This window comes from Corapipo altera, unplaced genomic scaffold, assembly GCF_003945725.1.
Source record: "Corapipo altera isolate COAL_440 unplaced genomic scaffold, ASM394572v1 132949, whole genome shotgun sequence".
In the NCBI taxonomy this organism is placed as follows: domain Eukaryota; kingdom Metazoa; phylum Chordata; class Aves; order Passeriformes; family Pipridae; genus Corapipo; species Corapipo altera.
The window spans coordinates 1-11,212 of record NW_020885439.1 but is presented as its reverse complement, the minus strand read 5'-3'; the positions used below and the strand labels follow the sequence as shown (position 1 = coordinate 11,212).

General features: G+C 62.0%; 2 protein-coding genes and 2 non-coding genes across 4 annotated transcripts in view; 3 read left to right on the top strand and 1 right to left on the bottom strand.

The window, feature by feature from the left end:
* Positions 1 to 4,926, top strand: part of LOC113940508 (nucleolar protein 56-like) — a 5,658-nt gene extending 732 nt beyond the window's left edge. Inside the window, exons 2-12 of the mRNA XM_027631661.1 lie at positions 8 to 120; positions 524 to 638; positions 706 to 867; positions 1,246 to 1,444; positions 1,750 to 1,937; positions 2,018 to 2,169; positions 2,593 to 2,693; positions 2,964 to 3,112; positions 3,500 to 3,621; positions 4,041 to 4,181; positions 4,300 to 4,926. Coding sequence (XP_027487462.1) covers positions 8 to 120; positions 524 to 638; positions 706 to 867; positions 1,246 to 1,444; positions 1,750 to 1,937; positions 2,018 to 2,169; positions 2,593 to 2,693; positions 2,964 to 3,112; positions 3,500 to 3,621; positions 4,041 to 4,181; positions 4,300 to 4,536 — 1,679 coding nt within the window. The 3' untranslated portion in view covers positions 4,537 to 4,926. The remainder of the gene's footprint in view (positions 1 to 7; positions 121 to 523; positions 639 to 705; positions 868 to 1,245; positions 1,445 to 1,749; positions 1,938 to 2,017; positions 2,170 to 2,592; positions 2,694 to 2,963; positions 3,113 to 3,499; positions 3,622 to 4,040; positions 4,182 to 4,299) is intronic.
* LOC113940510 lies at positions 3,352 to 3,425 on the top strand. The gene has a single exon (XR_003525458.1). It is a non-coding gene; the product is annotated as a small nucleolar RNA SNORD56 (small nucleolar RNA).
* Positions 3,903 to 3,971, top strand: LOC113940509. The gene has a single exon (XR_003525457.1). It is a non-coding gene; the product is annotated as a small nucleolar RNA SNORD57 (small nucleolar RNA).
* A 74-nt stretch (positions 4,927 to 5,000) lies between the features above and the next one.
* On the bottom strand, positions 5,001 to 9,882 carry LOC113940507 (isocitrate dehydrogenase [NAD] subunit beta, mitochondrial; the record flags this gene model as incomplete). Its single annotated transcript, XM_027631660.1, has 7 exons — positions 5,001 to 5,179; positions 6,825 to 6,885; positions 6,982 to 7,076; positions 7,159 to 7,305; positions 7,539 to 7,641; positions 8,306 to 8,439; positions 9,719 to 9,882. Coding segments are annotated over 7 exons (779 nt in total), but the record flags the coding sequence as incomplete, so codon positions are not given.
* Positions 9,883 to 11,212: the final 1,330 nt, after the last annotated feature.

Sequence of the window (11,212 nt, the reverse complement as noted above, 5' to 3'; positions counted from 1 at the left end):
CGGTGAGCGCCGTCCCCGGTGCCGCCGCAGGTGCTGCTGCACGTGCTGTTCGAACATGCGGCCGGGTACGCGCTGTTCGCCGTGCGGGAGGTGGAGGAGATCGGGCTGCAGCTGCCGCAGGTACGGGGCGGGAGCGGGGACAGCGGGAGAGAGGGAACGGAGCGGGGAGCGCGGGGAACGGGAATGAGAACGGGAACAGGAGCGAGAAGGGGGGCGGGGAGGAATGGAAGCGGCGTATAACGGGAGCGGCGTATAACGGGAGCGGTGTGTAACGGGAGCGGTGTGTAACGGGAGCGGTGTGTAACGGGAGCGGTGTGTAACGGGAGCGGTGTGTAACAGGAACGGACAGCGGGGGGGCCGGGAACGGGAGGGAGTGGATCGGGACTGGGGGAACCCGCGGGGAGGAGCCGACCCCGTGCGGGGGGAGCGGTCCGTGCGCCCGGGGGTCGCACCCGGGGCGTTCCCGCCTCCCAAATGACCCGGTGCCCGGCCCCCCGGGCCCTGGCCGCGTCCCCCTGCCCAGGTGGAGGACAGCGTCCTCACGATCGGCAAGTTCCACAACATGGTGAAGCTCGTGGCGTTCTCGCCGTTCCGGTCGGCGCAGAGCGCCCTGGAGAACATGAACGCCGTGTCCGAGGGTGAGTCGGGGTCTGGGGGGCACAGGGACACTCCCGCGGCCCCCCCTGACCTCCCGATGTCCTGCAGGGGTCCTGCACGAGGACCTGCGGCTGCTGCTGGACACGGCACTGCCCCCCAAGAGGAAGAAGGTGGTGCTGGGGGTGGGCGACGCCAAGATGGGGGCGGCCGTGCAGGAGGAGCTGGGGGTGCAGTGCCAGACCGGGGGCGTCGTGGCTGAGCTCATGCGGGGTGAGTGGGGACGGGGGACACCCCGGGGGGGCTACCGTGGGGCTGGGGGGGCCATCGGGGGTGTGCTGGGGGCTGTCCCTGGGCCTGGCCCTGAGCCGCGCACAGTGACACCTCTGTCACTGTGTGGTGGCACCTCTGCTCCCTCCCTGCCCCCATGTGATGAGCCCTCTGTCCCCCACGTGGTGACACCTGTGACACCCCTCTCCCCTGCATGGTGTCATCCCTGTCCCCCCACGGTGACCCCTTTTCCCTGCGTGGTGATGTCTGGGTCTTGGATGGTGATAGCTCAGTTCCCACATTGTGTGACCCCTGGCCCCCCTGGTGACCCCTGACCCCCCTGGTGACCCCTGGTCCCCCTGTCTCCCCGCTGTCCCGCAGGGATCCGGCTGCACTTCCCGGCGCTGGTGCGGGGCCTCACGGCGCAGTCGGCGGCCAAGGCCCAGCTGGGGCTCGGCCACAGCTACTCCCGGGCCAAGGTGAAGTTCAACGTGCACCGTGTGGACAACATGATCATCCAGTCCATCAGCCTGCTGGACCAGCTGGACAAGGACATCAACACCTTCTCCATGCGCGTCCGGTGAGCGGGGAGGGGTTTGGGGGCTCTGGGGGTCCCGTCTCCCCTCGCTTACCACAGGCAGCTGCTGCTCCAGCTGCCTGTACAGACCGGGGAGCAACAGCACAGCCCCCGGGGCCACCGACCGGGCCACGGGCCATGGCGGGGACCTGGGGGGACACAGGGACATGGCGGGGACATGAGGGGACACAGGGACATGGGGGGAGGGCATGGGGGGACACAGGGTCATGGCGGGGACCTGGGGGGACACAGGACCTTGGGGGGCTGTGGGTCCGGGTGTGAGTGCTGAGCCCGTCCCTGTCCCGCAGGGAGTGGTATGGGTACCACTTCCCCGAGCTGATCAAGATCGTCCCTGAGAACTCCATGTACTGCCGGGTGGCCAAATTCATCGGGAACCGGCGGGAGCTGAGCGAGGAGAGCCTGGAGGGGCTGGAGGAGATCGTCATGGACAGCGCCAAGGCCCAGGCCATCCTGGAGGCCTCGCGCTCCTCCATGGGTGAGAGGGGCTCTGGGGGGGCACGGGGTGGTCACGGCTGTGGGTTCAGTGCTGCCACTCCCCCTGTCCCCCCCCCCCAGGGATGGACATCTCCCCCCTGGACCTCATCAACATCGAGAGCTTCTCGCGCCGCGTGATCTCGCTGTCCGAGTACCGGCGGGGGCTGCAGGAGTACCTGCGCTCCAAGATGAGCCAGGTGGCCCCCAGCCTGTCCGCCCTCATAGGGGAGGTGGTGAGTGTCCCTGGGACCCCCGGGACCCCTCGGCCACGGAGATGATGTCAGAGTGAATCTGTCAATCCACTGAGCAGAGCTGCTGACACCTCACCGCTGATCCCTGGCCTGGGGGGGCTCTGTGTGCCCTGGGGTGGGCTGTGTGACCTGAGGGGGACTCTGGGTGGCCTGGAGGGGAGGAGGGGGGTCTGTGGGGAGCTGCGTGTGTGCCCTGGGTGCTCTGTGTGTGTCCCTGGATTGTCTCTGTGTTCTGTGGTGGGCTCTGCGTGTGTGTGTGCCCTGGGTGGTCTGTGCATGCCCTGGGTGCTCTGTGTGTGTCCCTGGATTGTCTCTGTGTCCTCTGGTGTGCTCTGTGTGTGTGTGGGTGCTCTGTGTGTGCCCTGTGGGGCTGTGGCACCCATAACCCCCTGTGGTGCCCCCCAGGTGGGTGCCCGGCTCATCTCTCACGCCGGCAGCCTGACGAACCTGGCCAAGTACCCGGCGTCGACGGTGCAGATCCTGGGGGCCGAGAAGGCCCTGTTCAGGTACCGCCGGGTGGTCGCGGTGATGGCGGGGCCGGGGCCGCGGCTGTGACGCGCCGGGGCTGGCGGGGGTGAGCAGCCAGGCCCAGTCTGAGCGACCACCGTGGCTGCGGGGCCAGCCCAGGGCTCCCCGAGGTCAGCGGGGCTGGGGGGGCCAAGGGAGGGGAGGGGGCTGACAGAAGGGTCTGTCCCACGGGCACAGCCGGTGCTGCTGGCAGAGGGGGTGAGTGGGGGCTCCATCTGGGGGTCCCTGACGCCCCCGGCCCCTCGCAGGGCTCTGAAGACACGCGGGAACACCCCCAAGTACGGGCTCATCTTCCACTCCACCTTCATCGGGAGAGCGGCCGCCAAGAACAAGGGGCGCATCTCGCGGTACCTGGCCAACAAGTGCACCATCGCCTCCCGCATCGACTGCTTCTCGGGTGGGTTGGGGGGCACGGGGGGCACGGGGGGTGGGACAGACCTGCCAACAAGGGCACCATCGCCTCCCGCATCGACTGCTTCTCGGGTGGGTCAGGGGGCACAGGGGACACTGTCACCTCCTGCATCGACTGCTTCTCAGGGGGTATGGGGGGACATGGGGGGGCACTGTCACCTCCTGCATCAACTGCTTCTCGGTGGCACAGCCGGGGTCAGGGTCGGGGTCGGGTTCGGGGCCGCTCTGCCGTGATGGGACCATTTTTCGTCAGCAGCATCTCACACCCGTGTGAATGGTGACTCCGTTGGGCTGAGCAGAGCCGGGGGGTGCAGGGGGCCTGGGGGTTTCGGGGTGCAGGAGGGGGCTGACCCTGTCCCCTCCCCTCCCGCAGAGGTCCCCACCAGTGTGTTCGGGGACAAGCTGCGGGAGCAGGTGGAGGAGCGTTTGGCCTTCTACGAGACTGGGGAGCCCCCCAGGAAGAACCTGGAGGTGATGAAGGAGGCCGTGGTGGAGGTGAGCAGGTGTTGGGGGGCCATGGAGGGCAGGTGGAGGTGCTGGGGATGAAGAAGAGGGGTAGGAATGATGAGGGAGATGGTGGGGGTGAGGTACTGGGGGGAGGAAGAAGGTGGAGGTGAGACTGCAGGGAGGGGTGGAGGTGGTGGGGGGCTGCAGGGGGGGATGGACAGGGATGTGGAGAGGAAGTGCTGGGGGGATGGAGAGGGAGGTGAACGTGCTGGGGGATGGAGGAGGTGGTGATAAGGGTGAGGTGTGAAGATGATGGTGAGGGCCCGTGTCGGAGGTGATGTCACTGTGCCAACCTGACCCGCTGTGGAGGCAAAAGACTGATTTAATGAGTCTGATCCGACCAGTGCCGGGGGTGGAGGTGGGCCCTGGGACCCTCCCCACGCTGATGCCCCCCGTGTGTCCCCCAGGCCAACGAGGTGGTGGCTGAGGTGAAGAGGAGGCAGGAGAAGAAGGAGAAGAAGAAGAAGAAGCGGGAGAAGCGGCGGCTGGAGGCCCTGGCAGCGGCGGCCGAGGAGGCAAAGGAGGAGAACTCGGTGATGGAGACAGAGGTGAGGAGGGGGCTGGGGGTGGGACGCTCACAGGGAGCCGTGGGGTTGCCCGGACCCCACAGGGTGGGGGAGGCAGGATGGGGGGCAGAGCTCCCCCTGAGCCTGGGTCTCCCCTCAGGAGAATGATGTGGGGGCCAAGAAGAAGAAGAAAAAGAAGAAGCAGCAGGCAGAGGAGTCGGAGCCAGAGGCTGAGCCCGAGGAGAACGGGCTGGGGGAGGAGGAGGAGGAGGAACAGCCCCTGCCCAAGAAGAAAAGGAAACTCACAGTGGAGCCCGAGCAGGAGGAGGAGGAGGAGAAGAAGAAGAAAAAGAAGAAGAAGAAGAAGGCAGTGGCCCAGGACTTGGAGGAGGATTAGGGAGCAAGGGCTGGAGCAGGAGCTCCAGCACACGGACAGATGGACTGAGATTGAGGGACAGGAGGAGCTCAGGGTGGCCCCTTGCTGTGTCCTTGTGGTGTCCTGGGCGTGTCCTGTGGCACAGTAGCCACACTGAACGTGTTGTGGCCCCTCAGGGCCTGGGTGAGTCCTTTGGGCACCGGCAGCCCCTGGGCTGTGCCTTACAGTGTTGTCCCAGCCTCCCGTGTCCCTTCCCTGGGGGGTTTGGGTGCACGTGGGGTGTCCCTGGGCCGTGTCCCCTGCCCTGGGGGGCTTGGGCTGTGTGTGGCCCTGTGTCCCCCCTGTGCCATGCAGGGGGCAGGACCCGCTCGGGCTGATCAGGCCCCAATAAAGGGCTGAGGTTGTTGTGTATCCCTCCTGTCCTGGTGTGTGCCAGGGGGTGCCCTCGCTCTCCCCTCTGGCACAGGGACACGATGGCACCGTGGTCACGCCTGAGGCCACTTTATTGGAGGGAAGGAGTGATTTACCAGGTGGGCAGGGCAGGAGCCGGGAGGGCACCACCCCGGGCACTACCCCTCCAGGGCAGCTATCACTCCAGGGCAGCTATCACGGCCTGGGTGAAATCCAGGGAGGTGGAGTAGCCCCCCATGTCCGCCGTGCGCACCTGCAAGGAGAGGGGAGGGTTAGGGAGGGGGAGGGACTCCAGCAAAGGGACCCCCAGCCCCAGCCTGGGCAGTGCTGCCGTGGGACAGGGGCCCTTGGCAGCCCCCAAACTGTCCCTGCACCCCGGGGCTGGAGGGGGAGCTGTGGGGACACAGGGAGAGGCTGAAGCTCCCCCCTGCCCCACCCAAGGGGGGGGGGCACCACCCCCCCAAACCCGGGGGGCCCCCCGGCACGCCCTGCCCTGTTTCCCCCCCCCCCCCCCCCCCCCCCCTATTGCAGAGCAGCCCCTCCCCAGGCAGAGCTGCTCCCCAGGAGGGGATGGGGGGGGGCTGGGGCTGAGCCCCCCCTCTCCCCCAGCCCAGTGCCCCCCAGGCTGTGACCCCCCCGGCCGGAGGGAAGCGTTGGACCCTTTATTAGCAAGCAAGAGTTACAGAGCACAGCACGATGACACAGCCCAGCACCCACCCCACAGCAACCCAGGAGCCACAGGGACCCCTGGGCTCACACTGGGGCTGGTCCCAGGAGCCACCAGGACCCCCAGGGTGGCACCATGGCTGGTCCCAGGAGCCACAGGGCCCCCTGTCCCTGTGCCAGCAGCAGACGGGGGGGGGAAGGAGGGTGGGGGAGCCCTGTGGTCCCGTTTATTGCTTAAAGCTTCATGGGAATGGTGGTCCCACAGTGACAGGGGTCCCATGGGAATGGTGGTCCCATAGTCACGAAGGGCCATGGAATGGTGGTCCCACAGTACTGGTGGTCCCAATGTCCCTGGAAGCTGCCTGTGCGTTTGGGGCACTGCCCTGTCCCCCTCTGTCACCCCAATGGACCCCGAGATCCGCCCCGGCCTCTCATGGAGCCATCCCTACTGGGGGAACTGGGAGTGGGGGGACGGGGTTACTGGAGTTACTGGGCTGGGCAGGGGCAGCCCCCCTTCTACCCGGGGGCTCTGGGGCAGCTGGGCCAGGGCAGGGGGGGCTGGGGAGGGGTTTGGGGGCCGAGGAGCTGTGGGGGCTGCCGGGGGTCCTAAGCCCCATAGTGGGGGTGCAGGTTGTCAATGACGGACTTGACGAAGTCGGAGGTGGTGGAGTAACCGCCCAAGTCCCGAGTCCGGACCTGCAAATCCAACACAGGGAGGGGAGAAACGGGGGAAACTGCTGGTGAACGAGGGAAACTGCTCCCAGAGGGAGAGGAGAGGAGAGAGAGGAGCCCCTCGAGTGCCCTGGGGATGGAGCCATGAAGGGTCCCCCAGCCCTGCCAGGACCTGGGGTGGGGATGGGGGTCACAGAGGGTCCCTCAAGCGCCCTGTGAGGATCTGGGGTGGGGAGAAGGCCATTGAGGGTCCCCCACTCCTGCCAGAGGTCCCTCCCTTGCCAGCACATGACCCCAGGGACAAGTGCAGGAGAGAGAAGAGGAGAGCAGCCAGGATTCCAGCTGGAGAGGAGCCAGAATTCCAGCTAGAAGAGAAGAGGCGCTGGAATTCCAGCTAGAAGAGAAGAGGCGCTGGAATTCCAGCTGGGAGAGGAGCTGGAATTGCAGCTGAAGAGAGGAGAGGAGCCAGAGCCCCGCCCAGGACACAGAGCAGCCCGTGACATGGTACAGTGACACCGCAGGGTGACAGAGCCCCGCCCGACCCACCGCCCCACACTCACTTTGCCGCCTTTGATCACCTTCTTCACCGCGTCCGAGATCACGTTGGAGTGGTGTTCCAGGCTGGGGAGGGGGAGGGCAGTGGGTCAGCCCCCTGCAGCCCCCCTGCAGCCCCCCCGCACCCCCCCAGCACCCCCCCAGGCCCAGCCCAGCACGTACTTGAGGTGCCGCAGCATGTTGGAGGCCGACAGCAGCATGGCCGTGGGGTTGGCGATGTTCCTGCCCACGGCCTGGGCGAAGGGGTGCCGGGCACCCTGCGGGACAGAAGCCACGGTGAGGGGCCCCGTGCCCCCCTCGGTGTCCCCCGTGCCCCCCAGCCCCCCCAGCCCAGCTCACCAGCTCGAACACGGCGTACTCGGCGCTGTAGCTCTCCCCGGGCACGACGCCCGCGCCGCCCACCAGCCCCGCCGCCAGGTTGTCCACGATGTTCCCATACAGGTTGGGCATCACCAGCACGTCGAACTGGTACGGGTTCTGCACCAGCTGGGGGGCACGGGGGGCACGTGAGGCCCTGCACGCCTGGGGGGCAGCTCGACCTACCCCTGGGACACGGGATGGGGGGCAGAACACAGGGAGGGCTGGGGGGGGCTGGGTGAGCTCCAAGGTCTGCTCCAGAGCCTAACAGAGCTCCAGGAGAGCTGGAGAGGGATTTGGACAAGGGATGGAGGGACAGGGCAGGGGGTGGTGCAGGAGGGCTCAGGGTTTGGGGGGCTCACCTGCATGCAGCAGTTGTCGATGATCATGGTCTCGAATTTGATCTTGGGGTACAGCTCTGCCACCTCCTTACAGCACTGCAGGAACAGCCCGTCCCCCAGCTTCCTGCAGAGGGCAAACACCGGGAAGGGTTGGTGGGAAACAGGGGAATCCTTCTGGCACCAGGGGTCCAACAGGCACTGCCCAACTGGAACTGGGGTCTGTGATAAGAGCTGGGGTTTCTGGTGCTGCTTTGTTCCTCCCCCCCCCAGCCCCTCTCTCCCTTTCTGCCATCTCTGAGAGGAATGTGGTTTGTGCCAGGTAAACACACCTGGAAGGACTTGGAGAGCACAATTCCCTGTCTCAAGCACCGTCAAGGCCACAAAAAGGAACCTCCCAGGGGATAAACCAGCACAGCAGGAACTTGAGGTAAGCACAGATGGCAGAATTTACATCAGGAAGGTGCTAATTCCAGGTTTGGTCAGTTAATGCACCCCCGTCAGATTCCCACATGGCAAACTGTGGGAAAGGAACTGACTGCTCACACACGGCCCCCCAAGTCATGGGAGTGTCCATGACCTCCCTGTCAGAGCTTGGGCTGTGCAGAGGTGGGAGAGGACAGCTTTGTTCTGGAGCTGCTGCACAATCCCAGTCATCGGTACCTGCTCAGCCCCAGATCCATGCCCCGCTCGCTGCAGGCCCTGTGACACTGCTGACATCACACACTGCACACGGGATCCCAGGGGTGTCCCCAGCCCCGAGGGGACAGCGGTGTCCCCAGGGCACTCACATGATGTTGGCCTTGTGCACGGCTGTGACCTTGGCCCGGCCCTTCTTGGTGGCGTAGTCGAAGGCGAACTTGGCGATGCGCTGGGACTTGGCACGGGTGATGATCTTCAGGCACTCGATCACCCCCTTCACACTCTGGGGGCACAGGGGGGGCACACGGGGGTCACACACAGCACAGCACCCTCAGCCCCCTCAGTGGGTCACTCTGGGGGCACAGGGGGGGCACACGGGGGGTCACACACAGCACAGCCCCCTCAGTGGGTCACTCTGGGGGCACACAGGGGGTCACACACAGCACAGCCCCCCCCAGCAGGTCCCCAGCACCCCCCTGGCTTGGGCTGGACAGAGTTCTGTCCCCAGAGGCTGGGATTTAGGGTGAGGATGATGATGGCAACAGGCAGATGTTGTGGGGGTTGCTCACCCCAAATTAAGGACATTTCAGTGCCCCCCCCCCTGACAGGGCATGAGAATTTGGGGCAGGACTGGCCAAAGGGGTGTCCCAGCTCACAGAATGTCCTGCCCAGGACAGAAACTGGGGGGGAGCAGTCACTGCTGGGCACTGGTCAGTGGGTGGTGGGAGAGTGACTGGGCATCACCCCCACCTGGGGTCTGTTCATCTCCCTCTCCTCATCATTATATTTATTATATTGCATTTATGTAATTTATTATGTATAATGTGTTATTATCTGTATTATCCTTGTATGTATATTATAATTGTATTAACAATATTTATATTTCAATACTAGTAGTTGGCATCAGTATTGCTGCTATTATTATTATTTTGTTTCAATTATTAAATTTTTCTTATCCCAACCCACGTTCACCTTTTTTTTCCTGTTCTCCTCCATCTGGGAAGGGAGAGGGGGGTACTGAGGGCTGGGGTCAACCCAGGACAACATCCATGTCCCCTTGTCCCTTTTTCCTGGCACTATCCCTCCTGCAGCACCATCCTCACTGGGGCTGGGCGTGTTCATATCCCTAAAAACTCCTGTAATTCCATCACTGCTGCTCCAGGAGCTTCCACACTGTGCTCAGCATGGAATCAGGGAATCGTGGAATGGTTTGGGTTGGAGAGAACTAAGAGCTCATCCAGGCTCACCCAGGGACACCTCCCACTATCCCAGGCCTTGGGCACTTCCAGGGATCCAGGGGCAGTCACAGCTTCTCTGGGAAATCCATTCCAGGGCCTCCCCACCCTCCCAGGGAGGAATTCCTTCCCAATATCCCATCTGTCCCTGCCCTCTGGCAGTGGGAAGCCATTCCCTGTGTCCTGTCCCTCCCTGCCTTGTCCCCAGTCCCTCTCCAGCTCTCCCGGAGCCCCTTCAGGCCCTGGAAGGGGCTCCAAGGTGTCCCTGGATCCTCCCCTTCTCCAGGCTGGCCATTCCCAGCCGTGCCAGGCCCCGGCAGTGCCCACCTCGTGCTCCAGGGAGCTGTACTCGCCCTCGGTCTGCTCGCGGATGATCACCAGGTCCAGGTTGTTGTGCCGGGTCTGGTACCCGGGCAGGCTCTTCACGTGCACCACGTTGGCAAACAGGTCCAGCTTCCGCCTGCAGGGAGGGCAGGGCTGGGACACGGGGACACCCCGGGGACACGGGGACACCCCAGGGACACGGGGACACCCCCAGGGACACGGGGACACCCCCAGGACCCCGGGGACACCCCCAGGACCCCGGGGACACCCCCAGGGACACGGGGACACCTCAGGGACACGGGGACACCCCCAGGACCCCGGGGCAGCAGGGCCACACCGGGCAGGGCCACACTCAGTAATGAGTAATTAACGGGGTGTCCCAGTAATTGCACCCAAAAACTCAGTAATTATCAATTAATAGGGCTTTCCCAGTAATTATCAATTAAGAGGGTTTTCCCAGTGATTAGTCCCAATAACTCAGTAATTATCAATTAATAGGGCTTTCCCAGTGAATGTCCCCAATAACTCAGTAATTAGGAATTAATAGGGCTTTCCCAGTGATTATCCCCAATAAACTCAGTAATTATCAATTAATAGGGCTTTCCCACTGATTGTCCACAATAACTCAGTAATTATCAATTAATAGGGCTTTCCCAGTGAATGTCCCCAATAACTCAGTAATTAGGAATTAACAGAGCTTTCCCACGGACTGTCTACAATAACTCATTAATTACTAATTAAAAATTATTATTTAACTATTAATTAATTATTAATTAATTGATCCAGTGATTATCCCAAATAACTCAGTAATTAGGAATTAATAGGGCTTTCCCACTGATTAAGCCCCAATAACTCATTAATTACTAACTAATAGGGCTTTCCCAGTGAATGTCCCCAATAAATCATTAATTACTAATTAACAATTATTAGTTAATTATTAATTAATTATTAATTAATTGACCCATTGATTATCCCCAATAACTCAATAATTAGGAACTCATAGGGTTTTTCCAGTGAATCACCTCAACAACTCACTAATTAGAAATTAATAGGGGTTTCCCACTAACTGTCCCCAGTAGCTCAGTAATTAGGAATTAATAGGGCTTTCCTACTGATTGACCCCAAAAACTCATTAATTAGGAATTAATAGGGCTTTCCCACTGATTGCCCAAATAACTCATTAATTAATAATTAATAGGGTTTTTCCAGTGACTGACCCCAACAACTCATTAATTATTAATTAATAGGGCTTTCCCAATGACTGACCCCAATAACTCAGTAATTAATCGGGTTTTCTCAGTGAGTGTCCCCAATAACTCAGTAATTAGTATTAGGCATTCCCAGTGATTGTTCCCTATCAGTACTAGTAGTTAGTAATTAATAATTCATAATTAGTAACTAATAGGGCATCCCCAGTGATTGCTCCCTATCAGTACTGGGGACCACCCCTCACATCCAGGACCCCCAAGGCATGAGGACCACAGTGCACAGGGACAG